At 50.4% G+C, this 18,682-nt stretch overlaps 1 protein-coding gene across 5 annotated transcripts in view; it reads left to right on the top strand.

The window, feature by feature from the left end:
- Positions 1-18,682, top strand: part of Hr38 (Hormone receptor-like in 38) — a 77,687-nt gene that overhangs the window by 50,911 nt on the left and 8,094 nt on the right. For 4 of the 5 annotated variants that reach the window (XM_033476139.2, XM_076521226.1, XM_033476136.2 and 1 more), the window contains 4 exons: positions 13,886-14,112; positions 16,172-16,413; positions 16,492-17,013; positions 17,543-17,870. In XM_033476139.2, coding sequence (XP_033332030.1) covers positions 13,886-14,112; positions 16,172-16,413; positions 16,492-17,013; positions 17,543-17,870 — 1,319 coding nt within the window. The remainder of the gene's footprint in view (positions 1-13,885; positions 14,113-16,171; positions 16,414-16,491; positions 17,014-17,542; positions 17,871-18,682) is intronic. The other variant, XM_033476138.2, reaches the window with a different exon arrangement.

Here is an 18,682-nt window from a genome sequence, read left to right as displayed (position 1 = left end):
TGTTAATGCGGGAAGAACGGGAGGCAGATTTTAAACCAGATTCTTGAACTTTGCGGCTCACTCGAGGACTTAACGCTGAATCTATCGAGCATTAAAAGTGACTAATGCGTCCTCCTCTATGAAGGATAAGAAGAATTAATTCATTTACACATGATCCGTCGTCGTTATTGTTAATGTGTGCTTCGCTTGTTCAATCTACATCTTCTACGAAAGGGTCCTTATAACCAGCAATTTTAAAACAAAAATATCGTATCGGTACGATAAGTTTAGCGTTGAAGTGTGATGATTTTTCCATGCGTTCTTCGGAGTGGAAAATCGCCGATTCTCTGCCTCCAGAAGCTGTGACATACCCGATGACCGCTTGTGCTCTAAAGTGGATCTCTTTAACTGTTCGGGAATTAACGAGGGAATTATTTTAGAGCGTTTCTCTCTCTCATTCGTCGGTTCTCCTTCGACGACTGACGTAAATCGAATCAATCTGCGTCGAAAATATCCACGAAAATATCATTAAACTACATATATCTTTGTCAGGTGAAGCATGGAGCTGCTAAATAATAAATTCAGACGACAGCGTATGTCACAGCACGGCGCTCGTGTCTCCGGGTTTCACGAACTGCGAATATTTCTCAGCGAAATTTCCACGCGTCGACAATCCGAGCACAATGCAATCGCCAGAATCGAAATCGCCACGGTGTTAAATAAGTCGTTTCTGATTTTTATTCACGACGCTCCGCGGTGATCGGTTCGATCGAACGACCATTGCAGGCGAGATCTCTCGCGGAAGTTGCGACAGCGTTAATTACACTTTCGATCGTTAAACGCGTTGCGATGCAGATTCCGGAGGGTCGTATTGTTTCGCGTGAACCGACGTGACAGCGGCGTGTTTATTGCCTTGGCTGGAAATCGGGAAAATTCGCCATTAGTCGTCGGTGATCTCGACGCCTGGCAAGAGATACGCTTTTAGCGTCGATCGGCCGCCTCTTCTCTCTCCGCCTCGGTCTCTTTCTCGCGCTTTGTTCCTCCGCGAAGGGAACCGAAGGATCGATATATGCGAGCTTGGAACACGCATGCGAAGATCGGGATGTGGGTGGAGCCATTTCGTACGGCCATTTTGCGTCACTCGATGCCATTCGGCCATTCGGTGCCTAGGACCCTCGACGTTTCCCAATTTCCAATCGCTTTGCACCTCCGCGCTCGTTCATCTTTCTCCTCGCTGTTCGTCCGCGCAACTGTCGCAAAATTTTCGCTCGATCTTCGCCTCGTTCGATCAGAAATTTACCGCACGCGTCCTTAGAGCCTCTCGTCATTCCCCGGTCGTTTTTCAATCGGATCGAAACGCGATCGTCCGTGGATCGAATCGACGACGCGAGAAGAAGCGTCCCGAAAACGCGGAAAATCGCGGATCTAGCCGGGTCAATTCCTCTTGCAACCTCTTGAGCCTAAGCTCTGCTGCACCGGCGCGTCGGACCTCGCCCGGCAGGTTTTCTATTTGCTTATTCTTTCATCGGTGGTATGCAGCGCGGTTGCGCGAAGTGTAGAAAAAGCGGCGGCGTCTCATCCTCGAAGGAGAAAGAAGAAACGAAAAAACGCGACGACCGCTGGCAGGAATCAGCCGGTCGATTAGCGTGCTCGTGAATTAGGGAGTCGGTCCATTGGTGTTTACTCTTCGCGGGTCAGGCGTCAGAATCTCCTCGTAAAATTCCGCGGCCTGCAATTACGGGCCTGTGTTCTTTCCTAGCGTGATTTATGTACGCTTCTCTTTCTCTCTCTTCTCTCTTGTCTTTCTCTTTCTCATCGTTTTCTCATCGTTTCTCTCTCTCTCTCCATTCTCTCTCGTTCACGGTTCATCGATAATTTACGGACCGGCCGAATCTCCGCGAGCCTATCGGCGGATCCGACGCCTCTTCTCCGGGCTGAACTTTCGCCAGGATCTACAGGGTGTCCACGATCCTCTAAACCTAGCGCGCGTCGCGGTGCTCGCATGATTCGCAAGATTCCTGCGTGCCGCGATGCTCGAGGCGTCCGCGACCATGAGCGATCCGTCTCTCGCATCGGTGACGACCCGCGCCGGACTTTCTCCATTCCGGCGATTAGCAGGCCGGGATATCCAAAAGTCATTAAACTCCGTGAGAACCGGCGTTTTTATCATCCGCGGCCTGCAGTTTCGACTAGCCTGGCATCGAAGTCGCCCGAAGGCCGTCGCTTTCTCCTCAAAACCGTGAATCGCTCGGCGAAGTCAGCTCGCAACGTCTTCGGCGAACACTTCTCTTCTCTCCTCTTCTCTTCAGCGCGGAATCTTCGATCGACGCTTTTTACCGGCGGCCAAGAATTAATTCTAACGAACGGAATTACCATCTGTCGGAATCGATAACGCGGCGTTCGATGCGACACGTTTATACGGTGCCATGAATGAAAGTCGTCGACCGCCGATTGATGGAATCAATCGGTCGGTCTCGAGGTTTTAATAAATAATTCACCGAGCTGAATCGAATTAACAAAATGAATTCTGGACGTTTAACCGGTTAAAGATTCATAACACGGTGACGGGCAACGTCGCGATTTCTTCGTCGCGCATAACCGTCGAAATCGGCTGACCGATTAGGAAGGATTATATTTTTTGATATTCTTTGTTCGATCATATACTTTTATTTCAGCGAGATTGGAAGGAAATCGAACGCGTACGGTGTAATTACAGTAATTTGCACGCTTTTCAAAGAGATCGCAATCGGCTGACCGACGCGAACAGTGCGAACAGATAATTATTTTTAACGATTTAGAATGTATACAGACTGGGATGTGTAAATATCGATTTGTTCACGGTTGTGAAACTTTTCGATATCGTGCCTGGATTCGCAATATCTGTACGGGATGATTGCTTATCGAGATGATCCCTGGACACTCGATTTTATTCAAGACTCTGTCCGAATTTGATATATTTAATTGCATCGTTATATCATGAACGCGTTATGTAATATTTAACAGAACATGAATACGATGCAGACGAGTGTATAAAACGAAGACAGGTGAAAACTCCAACACGATCTTCGGTGTAATTACTTTTGAAGATTACACGAGCACGATGCTGCACTTCAGGTTTTTGTATTTTTTACTTGTCAAGCCATTATAAGACGGCAGTCTCGTTTCTTGAAAAACGGAAGATTGCAGGGAACGTGTCCTAGTGGGTGATCAAATTCTTATTAGCGGATGGAAAAATTTCGAGGTTTCTCTGACGGTGTTGCGGGTACAATAATCCTTACTTAATAAATGTATAATGAAACGCGCGTGTTCGCAATAAGCAATTAGTAATTTTTGAAGTTGATTTCGTTCGAGAAAATTATATCCGCGCAGAATAAGGACCCAGAAGTACGAGAGAATTGGCGGCAAAAGCTTTAAAATCGCTTTAATACAATAATACAGTAATATAGTGATATAATAATGCAATAATGCTTTAATAGAGTAATGCAAAATGTTACGAAGAACGTGACAATACATTTCGCAGTGAGAAATATCATTGCAACGCTAAATCCACTAAAAATGTCTGACACGTGTTACTTTATAAAAATAACAAGATTGAACTCAATTGCAACGCGTGCTTGATTTAAGAAATTGATTAAACTTTCTCCTACATAGTACTCTTTCTAATTCCAAGAACATTGAAAATAACACGCGTAACCGGTCATTTCGATTTGGCTTTTTACTTTGGCTTCAGCTTTATCGTTAAGTGTACTTACAATATCATTCTCGATCGGACAATTCCCCGGTGTTCGCATAAATTCGATCAGCCCACTAGTACTTACGTCCCGGCAGCAAATCTCGCGATTTGAAAGCGGCACGAAGCGAGCTTGGCCGGACTCTTCGGAGGAGCGATCGAGCCGGGATGGAAGGGGAGGAAGAAAGCGTCGCAGGACAAGGTTCGCGCGAAAAGACTGGATCGCGGCAGGTCGCGGAGAACAATCGCCGTGGCGCGATGCTTGCACGCGGGTTACGAAATTGTGTTCGGGCCCCGTGTGTGCTCGCCAGGATAATCCTGGCGTGCCATCGGAAAGCCCCATCGGATCGTCCTGTGCGCGCCACTGAATGCAGTCGGGGCCGCATTGCAGCTGCACCCACGAGTCACAACATCCTTCGTCGTGTCGTTCCCTTCTCTCCTCTCTTTTCTGCTGGTTGGTCGTGGTGTCACGCCACGTACCCTTCCCACTTCTTTATTCCACGGCGCCTGGATGCACACACGTACTTACGTGTGCATACGCGGTCTCCGCCGAGAGAAAGAACGAGAGAAAGAGAACGTTGCAGAGGCGAACGGTGAAAGAACGAGAGAGAGGACGAGAGAAAGAGAGAGAAAGAGAGAGAGAGAGATAGAAAGAGAGAGGGAGATAGAGAGAGAGAGCAAAGGAGAGTGCTCCGACCGGAGCTAAGCCGGTCTCACGGTAGTTCTTCGGGGTCAGGGGGCGATATACCTACCTACCTACCTATCAGCCTGGCTGCTCGAGCCTGCGTGTCGCAAGCGACTCTCCGTATCCTCTTTCTCGCTCTCTCGTCAGGTACTTCGGATCTATCTCTCCTCCCTCGCCTAGCCGACGTCGAACCTCTTCTTTCACCTCCATCGACACCGTAAGCCGCACTCTAACCCGGACCGCGCGAGAGCCGCCTCGCGAGCTACACTCGCTTTTGTATTCTTATTGCCGCGCCGAGGAATCTTTTATCGGGAGAGGTCAATCCACCGGGAACGTATCTAATCTTTCCAGGGTATCTGGACAATTTGTTTCAGCCGGCTTTCCTGGTCCCGGTTGCCACTTTCACAAATCCTTGATTCCTTCGGCTTCGCCGATCTGCCGTCCCCAGGATTCTTCGATCCTTGCAGATCTTCGGAGATCTTCTCCAGCTATTCTCGATCGTTTCCCCCTCCGTTTAGATCGTTCGTGTCCCTCCGATTTGTCCCGAACAGATCCACTGTTTGCTGCCGATTCTTGCGTTTCATACCGCGTTCGATACCGTAGTTTTGCGTCCGGGAAGTTCGTCTGAAAGATGCTTCGCAACTTTCGGGACAAAGGTTGAGCGGCCTCTAACGAGGAACACGGAAACAATCGCTGTATAACAATTGCTGTTTAGAGGTCGTTTTCTATTTAACCATTAGTTCGATTATGGTGGTCGCGGCGGCCACGCGCGACTGTAAACAAGTCGTTATTAATACACGTAAATGTAATTGTTCGAAAACTTCAGTCTCTATTAACTTTATTCAACTTTAATTTAACTTCTACATTTTCTATTAAAATTAATCCTCTATTAACTCCTCAAGTTCGCAATGTTTCCATGTAAATTCGCGTGCCCTTATTAATTTGGAAATTTGCAAGATTTATTGAAACAATAACCGACAGTAATTGTCATTCCGCTCAAGGAATTTAACCATCGTCTCTCATTTCTGCAGCGTAATCTGTTCTTTGTTATCAAGTTGGCACAATGGTAAAATATGAGTCGAATGAAACAATAAATAATTCCTCATAAATGATTCATCTGTTTACGAAAGAAAATCTAAGAAAAAGTGCGACAAGTTTCAGCGTTAATTATTCAGAACCAGTAAAACGATCCATGGAGCAGATTATTTCTTCAGTGAACGTGATCCATCCTCTATCAGCTGTCTGCGAGACCGCAAATGTTTACTGCATTATCATTGACAACAATGAAAAATCAAAATCAATTGTTCTTTCCTCGAACGTGAATAACGAAGCGGTCGAAATTCGATCGAGTGCAAGCGAGTCCATCGAAACCGTTCCTTCGTTCACGATTTTACAACTTTGTTTGCAATTACATCATCGCCACGGATAAGTAAGTAATTGGCAGCGGTCGGAAAAAGAGAGACCGACAATGGCAGTTAAGGGCAAAGCACAGGGCGAAAGCTGGTTTCGCGAGCGTCGCGAAGACAGACGCGTGTTCGGTGAATTGCAGGTTGTCGAGTGCACCCAAGAATCACCGGTGTGCCGGCGAAAGGGTCGAGAAATGTCGTCGAGGTGGGGACGGTAATTCGATCCCGGCGAAGATTATCAGAAGTTATCCGGCGAGGATCTACCGAAGATCGATCCGCGATTACCAGAATGAATGAAGAGTTTTCGAAGCGAGAACCCCTAATTACGGTGTCGTCGATCTCTCACTAAATCCGACGAAGGAGAAAGCTGCGCGGCCTGTACACACGTCGGACCAGTTTTAGACCGTTACCTGGAAACTTTCAAATTAATTTATGTACGAATCGAGAGGAACGTCGGTCCCATGATTCACTCGTGGTTCCAGGTGACGCGGAGAGTAACGTAACGCCGCGCCGCGCCGCGGCGTGAAGCGTTGCCGGATTAACGGGACGAGATGTCCGCGACGATTAACCGATCGAACGTCCGCTGCACGCTAATCCCCGAAACAAGTTTGCATTAATGTCGTCTTCTCCAATCGAATTACGCAGACGTGTCCGACACGAAATCGAAGTTTTCTCCGAGCTGCTTCTCGGTCGCTCGGGATTTTTCATCCCCTAATGAGGAACGAGCAATCGAGCGATCCGCATCGTTGAAGTTTCCGAACGCACTTGTGCATCGACCGGTGCATCGGCCGGGAACAAGGATAACAAACTGACGGGGAGATTTTCACGCCCACTCGACTCGTTGCCGCCCACATCGGAAAACTGTGCGCTCGAACCGTCTATTTTTGCTCGGCGACTCCGTTTTTAGACGGACCCGACGACGGCAGAAAAGTTCCGGCGAGTAGAAAAGTTCGACTTCGATCTTCGCGATTCAGCGAAGATCGAAGTCACGGAGCTGGCAGCGGCTCTGAAAAGTGGCGGCGGCTCGAAGCGGAAAGCCGAGGACGATCCGGCACGGGACCGTGTCTCTACTTAGCAGTGAAAGGGTTAATTACGATCGGTCAGCCGGAGAGACGTCTGGGCTCGTGTGGGCGAACCGAGTGCGAGCTTGAATCGAAGATATCTCGGTGCGCGATTATGTGTCGTATGACTCCGGGACACGATCAGGTCCTACTTTCTCTCGTGCACGCACGCGCACCCGCCGTTCCGACTGCCTAACGCTGCTAGGCGAGGTGTGCCTGCATGCGAGACGAGTCCGAATCGATCGGCACCGATGACGGACGAATCGGAGACATTTCTTTAAACCTTCCACCAAATGGCCCACTATTTTTAAACGATTCGTTCTCGCCTCTAAAGACGTCAGCCGGTCTACCTGCCCCCATGCTTTCGCACGCCTCCGTGCTGAACCGTTCCGTTGGGAACTATTTTAAAGTTGCACAAGAGCAACACCTTTGCGAATTTCTCTTTACGATCTCTGGGATAGTTAACGTCGAGGAAAAACAAGACCTTTCGTTTCCCCGCGCGAATGCGTTACTATACTTTTGCTTTAATTCGACGATATCTGCTGTAATTCGACTGCGAATCCCTCCGAGGAATTAAAATTGTCTGCCTCGATCGACAAGAAACAAAGTTGTTCCTCCTCTTCGAACGGTTCCGATAAATCGCAAATGGTGCGACGTCACCCTAATCTATCAGGAAATCCATCCTACTAGTCTCAGTAACTGGTCCAAAAATTTTGCTTGGACCAGTTACTGAGACTAGTGGGATGAATTTCCGGACGGGTACCAAAAATCTCGAAAATGAATTCGACTAGTCTCAGTAACTGGTCCAAGATTTTGCTATCTACCTAGGGGGACCAGTTACTGAGACTAGTAGGATGGATTTCCGGACAGATCGGAAAAATCCAGAAAACCAATTCCACTAGTCTCAGTAACTGGTCCCCCTAGGTAGATAGCAAAATTTTGGACCAGTTACTGAGACTAGTAGAATTCATTTTCGAGATTTTTCGTAACTGCCTGGAAATCAATCCCACTAGTCTCAGTAACTGGTCCACCTCGGTCGATAGCAAAATTTTGGACCAGTTACTGAGACTAATAGGATGGATTTCCTGAGAGATTGAGGTGTCAGTGTAGATCGATTGTCCATTTTAGTGGACAATCTAAGCATCAGTTAGGGAGACATTATTATACATATATATACGAATAATAAAAATTGACCGTCAACTTTAAGATTGAGATAAATAAGGATTTTGAAAGTTTGCTATAAAAAAATAACAATTTCACCAATAGTGTGAAACAATTTTTATTATAAGGTAACATACAAATAAACTCAATCGGATGAGAAATAAAAGAGAAATGTCAATGTCCTTCTAGAAAAAACAATTCTCACTGAACAACTTTGTTTGTCATTCCATAGTCAATATAAGAGCTACAGTCCATTATTTATTTACAAAGAAACCGATTACATTGATTTATCGACTGAAAGATCCTACAATAAAGGAAGAAAAGAGTTTTCTAAGAAAAATGGACTTACACTGACACTAACGAATTATCCATTATTCCACTACCAGCACTAAAGCAATTAATTTCAAGCACGACAAGCTAAGATTCAATTAAGTGCTTCCACGTTCGGATGCAACTTGACTCGACTTGCAAGAAATGGTATCGACTTCTAATCTAGATTCGGAGAAGATCCGCGTTAACTTTTTAAGTTGAACGACGTCGTTCGACGCCGCGGCTGCTGTCCGGAAGCTGTTGACAGAACCACGCCCAGGATCGACGTCCGCGTTTCAGCCGGAGAAAAGCGTACACAGTCGCGGATCGCCGCGTGTAAACACGCCGAGGAGTCCTCCCGTTGTGAAATCGGACGCAAGAATTCCGTGGATCCGCGGCGGTTGCGAAACACGGTTGTCGTCGACGGTATCGCGAGAAAGTATCTCCGTTCCATCTTCGGTTTCGCTTATCAGTGACTGATGGACCGGGCGATGGTATCGAACGGTATCCGCGGAGCGGAGCTCCGACAGAAATCTGAACGACGGTATCGCGGCGAGCCCGCGTAACAGTTGTCAGAGCCACGCGGAACCGTTCGCGCGGATTTTCGCCGGCGCGCCGCGGCGGGACGACCCACTTTCGGCACTTCGAAAGAACAGAGCTGACGTCAGACGGAGACACCGAGGTGGCATCGTCCGTTTAGCCAGCACAATTAGGCATGGGATTCCAATAAATCAGCCCGGGGATTGCGACGACCGCGTGTGTTCTCGCCGCGGCTGCGAGCTTATAATTGATATCCTTCATGAATTATTCAAGCGATCGGCGCGGGTGTCTTTATCCTTCTTGTAACGTTTCCACGGAAAAACAGGCTGCCGATGGAAACCGCTATTTATAGACTCGTTTTCTTCGGCTACGTCATCGCCAGGCCCTCGGGCTTGCAAACGCGTTTCTAAACGCCGTCGACGAGGGGCTCAGCTGTGTCAATTAGCTGCGAGAGGCCCGCGCGAAGTGGTCCTACGGCTAGGAATGGAAAGAAGAAGGTTCTAGCTGATCAGGATCTTCTGAGATTTCGATTTAGCTTAGCCAGGGCTCGATGGCTCGATACGTTGCCGTTCGAGATAATCGCCTGAGTGGTGCCTGCAGTTAGCATCGATGCACGCGTCATTCACCTCGCGTACTATAGTCTCGTATCTGTGGACTGCATCCGAACTAAGAGCACTTCTAGGAGGCTAATTAACCTGCGATGCAACGATTCAAAGGAAGGGAACGATGAATGCATTATAATAACGTGCCATTAACGTATGATACGCTTCTTCGAATCCGCTAATATTATTCACGATAATTTTATTAATAAGCACTGCTTCGTCCTTATTAATGTTCCTGTGGCTTCACGGAAGAATAACGTTCATGTTCAGTAAATTATGCACGAAATCATCGAACGAAAATTAATGTGCTCATACGACAAATGGACACTTTGTTCATCAGGTAAAAAATTTATTTGCAATACAGAAATACAATAAATTCTCCCTAATTTTCCTTCAGCTTGTAGACAGTGATACGATTGTTCGAGCCTCGCGCCTCATTTTCATAATCACCGACTGTCAACAATTGTAAAAACGAGCTGCAAGGCTCGAATAATCGTATCTTCTCTTTCAAAATTGTCCAGTTTCCTTTACAAGAAAAATTAGGAAGAATTTACTTTACTGACCGATGCGACTACGAAAGTGATCGTGGTAGAAAGGGTTACGGAGGTCCGGTACGCCAGAAATCGGGGGATCCGCGTCCAAAGCAGACTCATATGAAAAATATATCTGTGTCTAAAATGGACCAGATTCAAAATGGGCGCGTATCTAAGATGGGCCAGATTCAAAATGGATCTGTAACTAAAATAAGCCTGACGCAAAATGGATATCTATGGAAAATGCATCTGATGCGAAGCGGATCTGTATCTAAAAGGGACTTGCTTGCCGAATATCGAAATATTTTGAGAAGCTCCTTGCGATTAATGAGCTATCGGAATTAACAGCATCGCGGTTTCGCTTACAAATGCAAGATCCCGCGTTTTGTCGCGAGACGATCGCTCTCGTTCCTTACTCTATCCAATGATTTCTCTAGTCTGTCAGCTCGACGTTGTCCTATCTGCCTGTGGATGAATTTAGATAATGATTGTCGCATCCTCTAAATAGTTTGTAGCCGCATCTAATCACCGTCTTAACTGCAACAGCGTGAAACCGTCTTCCAGGAAATGTTTTTCCATCTGCCAAGTAATTTCGATTGTCATCGCTACTTGCAACTTCGCGTCCAAATAATTGGAGTGCACGTTCGAATATGTAGATTCTCGTTTTACAACATTGATAACGGACGAATTAAATCTCACTGTGTAGTACAATGACGAGCAATCCTGTCTATGGGCCGCACGAGGCCCGTCCGCGGTTAGCCGGCGTCCGGCCGTCGCGTTTCTCCGTTCGAAAACAATTGGCGATCGGCCTAAATTAGCTTTTTAATTATGGTACACTGCATGTGAAAGTTTGCTCGTCGCCGATGCAGTCGATTAATGGACAAGCGTCCGAGGCGAGCGTGTCGGAGCTTGCAATGGGATCGATCGCGATGTAGTCGTCGAGACGAGGGGTCCCGGGCCCGGGCCCGTTATCTCTCGTGCAGAGAGGATCGTGCACGCACGCCGGAGGCAGCGGAAGGGTCCCTGGGTAGGGGGGCCGAGTGGTTAATTCATGAGAGTAAATCGTGGAGGAAGAAGCGTGGCTTGTTGTCGGAGCGGAGTCGAGCGGAGCGGAGTGGCGCGGAGCGGCGTGGACGCACGTGGTGGCACGTGGAGAGGCGTGGTTCGTGGGAGGGCCGTGTATACCGGTGTAATCCACTTGGCACACGCTGTTCAGCTAGCCCTACTCTTTCCCGTTCCGTTCGCTACCCTACCCAGGCTGCCTCTGCCTTTACCCTGCCTACGGTGCTCTCGGCTATCGTTCTAGAGTTAATCGGGTCCTTCCGTGCACGTGTGCGAGCTGCTCGCTCAGGTGCACCACTCTTTCATCGGGCGAACCGCTCCCGTAGGTGGGATCGGTACCACTCGCGGCCCCGCGCCGCGGATTCGCCGATCACCGCTGTCTGATAGGGCTCTCATTGTTTCGGAGCGAGCTGTCTTAATTGGCAGCCGCCACCTTAACCGCTCCGCCGACAGGTTACACAGGCCCTGCGAGAAAAATCGGAAAGGTTAGAGGTGGGAGAGAGCGGGCCCCGCGACGATTTTTCCTGGACCGATTCAGGCCCCGGCTTCCACTCGCCCCCTTTCGGAGTCCCTCGCTCTCTCTCTCTCTCTCTCTCTCTCTCTCTCTCTCTCTTTCTCTCTCTAATTCGCCGTGTCGCTGTCGACTGGTCCGCCTCGGAATTAAATCGAAACCGTTCGCGACTTCCGCGACCGTGACTATCTGCGATTTCGATCTTCGCGGCAGGGGTGCGATGCTCCGGCGGACATCTGGTTTACTCGGATCCTGTTACCGGCACTTTGCAATATTCTCTGCGAGCATGATTTATCGCTCTTCGAACTGCGAGATATTTACATTGCTCGAACAAGAGGGGACGATGGGATGGACCGGCTGCGAGGATAGCGACAGAGATGTTGCGTGTCACGAGGTTATTTTCGTTATTTTCCTCAGAGTTTCTTTGTTGTCGACGAATCGGTAGTTGTTTCATCAACGGGACCCACAGGGTTGGCAACGCGATTTCACTTGTGGGCGAACAGATTTCTGTCAAACCATCGGGACACACGAGGGACGTAAAAGTTAAGAATTGCGGGGGAGTCAGTGTCTGTTCCATCATCGAGATCCACTGGGTAGGCATGCCGGAAAGTGGTAGTTAGCTTCGTGTCTTAATTAAATTATTTTGCGCACTTTGAGCGACGAAGGTGCATCACTGCGCCTGCATTTAACTCACCGAGCCAATCGGACCGTTTAATGTAAGATTAGTATATTACCCATACGAATTATGACTCTGCGAGTGTCCAAGTGTTACGTTGTTGAGTACGAGACATGCAGAAATGATCCTAGACATAAACCTGGAATAGATTCTAAGCCGACTCTAAGCCTGGAATGGAATACCATTCGCTGATTAACGAAATCGTGGCACTTTTAAGCTGTCAACATCATTTTAAACATAACAAACGTTCTTAAAAACAAAGCAGTTAACAAATAGTAGCCGAAAAGATTCTTTCCTAATAAAAGACCCTACTCACGCATGACTCTCGATGAATCGTTAGGGTGAAGATCAGAAAAAAGTCTCCATAAATGCACAGAAAAATCTCCAAAAAAAGGATAAAGGTACGCGAACGATTCGCAGCATTTAAAAACAACAAATGCTCGAGCTTTCACCCCGAAGAACGTACAAGGCTCGAATCTCCCAGCGGTAGCTAAACGTTCCATGCGATCTAAACAAGATCGAACACTGTCGCTCCACTTGCACAGCATTTCGCGCGTTTCCAGCATGCGTTGCTTGCTGAACACCGTTCCTAAACGCTCGTTGTCTTCGGTAGGTTTTTTCCAGCGTAATCAGCGCGCAGCAATAAAACGAAAGCTAGTCTGTCGGCGACGCATCATCCCCCGGGCGTTAGGGATAATATCGCGCAATAATAATCGAGGGGTGTGGGGGCCGTTTGTGTGTAGGGCTGGCGCTTTAAATGCCAATGATTTCATGTCTCCCCGGGGTGTCGGAGCGACGGCTATATAGGAGGAACCGTCGACGTCGCGGATCTCAGTCGTCGCCGAGAATTCCGGCCGCTGATAAGCCGATCGCCGTGTGATTCCGGACTGCATCGCGTCGATCGGCAGAGGAATTCGGACCGGTGAAAGTGGTTTCCGAATTCCACGGGGCCGCCAGGCCACCGTGGTCGGGCCTGGTGGTCGTCCGAATTTAGTCGATCCACGTTAAGATCATTCACGCGACGCGGCTCCTCTTCCACGCGGTCTCGCGCTCGGAATCCGAAGCAGACATGATCACCATGGACACCGGCTACTCCCAGTACCGCAGATATTGTACGCAGAGGAAAAATATTCCTTCCGTTGTCTGGTCCGTCAACCGTTTCTCGTCAACCCGTCGTTGTCCGCGGTCCCGTTTCGCTTCTCGATCGGGCCGCATTCAGGACAAGTCCGACGCGCGTCAGAAAGTTTCCTCCATTCTAAGCGCGATCCGTGTCGTCCCGCCGGGAACAATGAACGTCTTCGTTGCGACGGCAACTTTGCTGATGGACCAGTTCCATTATTTACGAGCGGTCGCCGTTATTTAGAACATCGACAGCGGGTCGTCGTCCATTGAACGATCCCAGCGCCGATCGCCGGTCCAGAATCGACGGTCGCCGCAATTAAAATATCGGAGCCGTCGTTGTCGCGACGTTCGTTGTTGATGTTGCTGTCGAGAGGATTCATTGTTCCGTATCATTCATCGTCCGGCTTCGGCGGGCACTGTTCGGGGTGCAGTGCCGATCCGAAGAACGCGCAGCGCGCTGTTTTTCGAGAGCGTGTCTCCGCTACACGGTGACGTATTTCTGTTGCAGGGCAGCTACACTCGCCGAACGGCGATAGCGATAACAGCAACGGTAGCCAGCGTGCGGTGGCTGTTACAAGGAACGACGTAGACCAACAACCACAACCGCATCGCCAGCGGCAGCAGCGGTCCCTGACTGCTACCGTTCCAGTTCTCGCCTGCACGAATCACAGTTCTCCAACCACCACAACCACCGCCTTAACGGTAGCGTCAAGTATGCTTCTTCTGCAGACACAGGTCAGTCGATCCTCCCACCTGTATTCTATCAACCGTTCCCATTGGACACTGTCCTGCGTCTTGTTCACGGTGACCACTTGCAGAGCAAAGACTCCGTTTGCCAGGGAATCGAATCGTTCTTTCAGAAGAAGGATGAACTTGTTGGGCTTAGAAGCGCGTTCCTCGAATTTAGGTACCTATTTAGACGGTTACCAGGTCACTCGGTCTCTTTCGCTCCGAATCGATCCTCCATCGTGCTCACCCTCTTCATCGCCAGCCGTTTTTCTTCTCCCCCCCCCCCCCCCCTCGTCTATCGAACCGATTCTTCAAGGACCCACCTTTCCACTTCTCGACTACAATGCGTTGACTTTTCTCAGTCGGTTCGGCCTGTGCCAGTTAGAAAACCGATTACCCCGGCGTTAACCGAGCGGAATTCGCGCCGTCTGGCCTGGTCGAGCCGGTAATTATCGAATCCCGTATTTAGAGGCGCGCGATACTTTCACTATTTCAGTATCTTATCCGCACTTCGCGAACTCCGCGAGCCTCGACCGACCTGTAACAAGATCTGCCCTCCTACGTCTCGGCGTTCTCGATCGTCATCTGCATTCGCTTATCGGCGCACCATCTGCATTCCTGCCCACGTACCCGGATCCCGAGTGTCGTCCTACCTGTTTCTATCCCTTCCACGGGCCGCGATGCCCGTTTTCCCACTTGTCTTTTCCTCCGGGGTCAGTGCGCGTTATCGTCGCGGCTAATTAAACAGCTGGTCTTGGCCCCCGGATGAAATTAGCGGTTCCGTTCGAGCGGGTAGGTGTCGTAATTGCTTCGAGGAAGCTCCGCGGGGTGGCGATGGAAAGGAGGGGGGGCGGGAGTCCGCGGGTTTAGAGACCGTAGAAGAGCCACGGAAGGCTGGAGCTTCGATCGCCGGGCCCCGGGGGAGCGATGAACGAAATGTCAGCCCAGCGGCGGAACCAACCTGGCAAATTGAATATCCAACCCCCGGCCTCCTCTCCGGAGGATCGACATCCTCCCATCCTTCCCGACGCCGTCTTTTTCCTTCGCCCCTCCGCACCCCCGCTGTTTCCTTCCCGCCGGCTTTGTTTTTTTTTCACCGTCAACGATTTTTACGGAATCGTGTGTGACTCGTTCGATGTCCTCCTTTGGTCCACATCGATCCTTCTAATCGCGTTATGTCCCGCTGAACCGAACAATCTTCTCGCGAAATGTCAGCCGCGGGTATTCATAGTCCTGGCTCCGCGACCGGTATTATTTATAACAATTGTCGGTGCGCCGCGCGGAGGAACGTTCGCCGATGTCAGTGCACGCGCCGGCGACGTTCGGGATAATAGAACCGACGACGGCACGGGGACGACGACGTGTCCGGCGTGTTTTAGAAGGGATTCGAGTGCGAGAACACAAGTTAGTTGTTCGTCCGTGGCTTTCTGTTAGCCAGTCGCCCGAGACTCCTTAGCCGGCACGCGATACGCAGCTCGCCTCGCCAATCCTCTCCGACGGCCTCACTGCGCACCTCAACTGTACATCGATGCCTCGGCCACCGGCTGCAATTCCGAACAATGTTACCGCCTTGCAGTCGAGCGCTTCGATTTGCCGCCAGCACGGCATCGCCGACCGGGCTGTACGCGGACCACCGACGCGGACCTAGAGAAGTGAATAGTTTGCTTGCTCTAATAGCGGCCACGCGGTTGCTCTTTAATCGGAGGATACAGTGATCCGTCATCTTCGTGATCGGTCGTTGATCTGTCTCTGTCGATTTGCTTCGTTACACTGGATTGCACTTGGTAACACTTGGAGTACTAGGTAGTCCGCGCGATCTTTTTGCAGAGTTCCTTTCGACGCGGTATCAGAAAAGCGATTAGCTTGCTTCCTCTAATAGCGACCACTGCGTCGGTCTTTTCATCGAGTCACACGGTGCTCGGCCATCTTCACGATCGGCTACGCAAAGTGGTCACTGTTCCTTGATCTAACCCCGATCCTTCGTCCCAATAGTTCGTCCGAAAATCCTGGATTCAGTGTAGCCGGTCGCGCAACGTCTGACGCAAGGCTGGCCATCTTCTTGCAGAGTCCTTTCGGATGTGGTACTCTGGCGGACCTGTTAAGCGTGTCGTACACGGACCCATCGGACGCGGGCAGCCTGCCGGAAGAGCTGGACCCGTTCCCGGAGCTGCAGCTCGGCAACCCTCAAGGAGTGCCCACAGCTGACGAATCGGCGCAGCCTCAGGCAGCAGTGCACCATCAGCAACCGCTTCAGCCACCTCAGACCGCGCCGCCGCTTCCAGAAGATGTGCAAGCGGACTCGCTTAGGTACCAATCGTTCTTTTCACCCCTTTCGGTATACCATGACCCGCACGGTCTCCCTTGATCCCGACCGATCTGACGCAGCTCAACGCCCCTGCCGAGCTTCCAAGAGACTTACACGGCCCCGCGGTACACCAGACAAGAGCTCCAGGTCCTCGGCATAAAGATGGACGACGAGTGCTACGACAATCCGGTGTACCCCTGCGCCACCGGACACTATCCCACGGAATTCTCGCCGACGATCCCTTACCACGATCATCAACAGCAGCCCCAGCAGCCTGGCGCGGTGCACCACCACCACCACCATCATCCCCAGCAGCCGCAGCCTCCCCAGCAGCAGCACCACCATCACCATCAGGGCTACTTCGCCACCGAAACCGCCCCCACACCGACGACTGCTGTCCCGTCGCCGGCGAACCATCGGCAGGACTCGCCGTACGGGGCTGCGGTCAGCGTGCCCATGGTGTACGGTCCACCGCCTGCCATCACCGGCGGCGCGACACCCGTAGCACCCACAGAACTCTGCCCCAACGTCGACAACGTCGTCGTCGGGACGTCCCGGTCACGGAGAGCGTCGCTTCCCACGCAGAGGCTAGAGTCCACGAGGTAATCCACGGATACTTGATGCGATACGGCTCGCGATTCTCGCGGACGATTCTACGGGGTGCGCGAAGTTCGATGGCTGTGCTTCGTGATTTTCGATTATTATTGTTATTAAGGTTTCGTTAGACGCGATCGCCCCGAGATCGGCCGGAATTAAACGGCTTACCGAGAACGGTTTAATTACAAGGCTCGCGCCTCGTTTTATGTTGTCGCGGCTGGCAGCTGTTCGCGCCTGTCGCGTCGCGTGATTAATCGTTGCCTACGTCAAGTACGCTGTCGATTTCCGCGAATCTGCGATTTAATTAGTTACTCGGCACTGTTTTGCAAATCATTTAGCCGGGATTCGTCGCAACACGTTTTTCCGCCGTTTTTGCGGCGGTGTTTGTGTATAATTGCCGGGCAACCCCTCTGCGAAAGGTTAGTCCGCGGCTTCCGTGTCCCGCGCGGCATAGCCAGTCGCCGCGAAGAATCTGGTCAAAGTTCGCGGCATGGATCGCGGCGCAGTGTCAAGGAATTGCGTTTTAATCGACAGTAGCAGCAGCACGGAGTCGCCGAAGGCCCGGGTCGGCAGCGGCTCCGGAAGCTCCGTGAGCTCTCTGTCGCCCGGAAGCGGGACCAGCAACGAGAGGGCACCGCCGAGTCCAAGTCAATTGTGCGCCGTCTGCGGGGACACCGCCGCCTGCCAGCACTACGGCGTGCGCACCTGCGAAGGGTGCAAGGGATTCTTCAAGAGGACCGTGCAGAAGGGCTCCAAGTACGTCTGCCTGGCAGAGAAGGCCTGTCCCGTGGACAAACGCCGGCGGAACCGCTGCCAATTCTGCCGCTACCAGAAGTGCTTGAAGGTCGGCATGGTCAAGGAGGTGAGTCCATGCCTTTGTCATCCTTCAGTTTGAAACGTTCAAGGACTGCAGGGTGTCCTAAAGTTATGGTACCTGCGGGAAATGAAGGATTTCTGAGCTTATGCGAAGTAACTTTTTCCTCGGCGAAAATGCAATCCGCGGCTTCGTTTGCGAGTTATTAACGAAAAACGCTGCCCAATGAGAGACCAGCTTGGCTGGAATTAACGGGAAACAGTGACCAATGAGAGGCGAGATCAGCCGGCGCGAGGAAAAAGTTGCTTCGAATGACCCGAGGAACCCATAATTTCACGGTGGTACCATAATTTTGGGACTCGCGAACCTGGGGCAATTCAAATAACTAAGTTTTGTTTCGCGGTTTTCGATTACTAGCCAAAAGCAATAGCGTCTCGATGATTATACTTGAAATGTATTCGTTCCATACAAGTAGATATCGAACCCTGGTACTTCCAGCTTTCGAAAAGGTATTTAGAAGTGCTTCGATGTTACGAAGATTCGAACCTTTTACAAGTAGCATTTTCTGCAACTTCGTATTCTGTAACAGTTTTCTTCGCGAAAGTACTTATACTGGGTTTGAACCTACCTCGCAGAGGTTCGATTACACTTGTAATACACTTGATCCCGTCTCTGCTCTCTGCAATGTCCTTACTCTTCGTCGAAGTTGGATGGTTGTTCAGCCATCGAGTGGGATCTTCGTCCCGCGGACTCGTCTAGATTCATGAGGACCGTTGAAAATTCAGCAGAGCCCCGCAGCAAAAACAAAACGCGGCGTCGGTCTGCCCGTCTTCAATTCCCTAGTAGTCGCTCGATTCGGT

The sequence above is a fragment of the Megalopta genalis genome, chromosome 4 (assembly GCF_051020955.1).
Source record: "Megalopta genalis isolate 19385.01 chromosome 4, iyMegGena1_principal, whole genome shotgun sequence".
NCBI lineage: Eukaryota > Metazoa > Arthropoda > Insecta > Hymenoptera > Halictidae > Megalopta > Megalopta genalis.
This window is presented reverse-complemented; position numbering and strand designations above follow the sequence as displayed.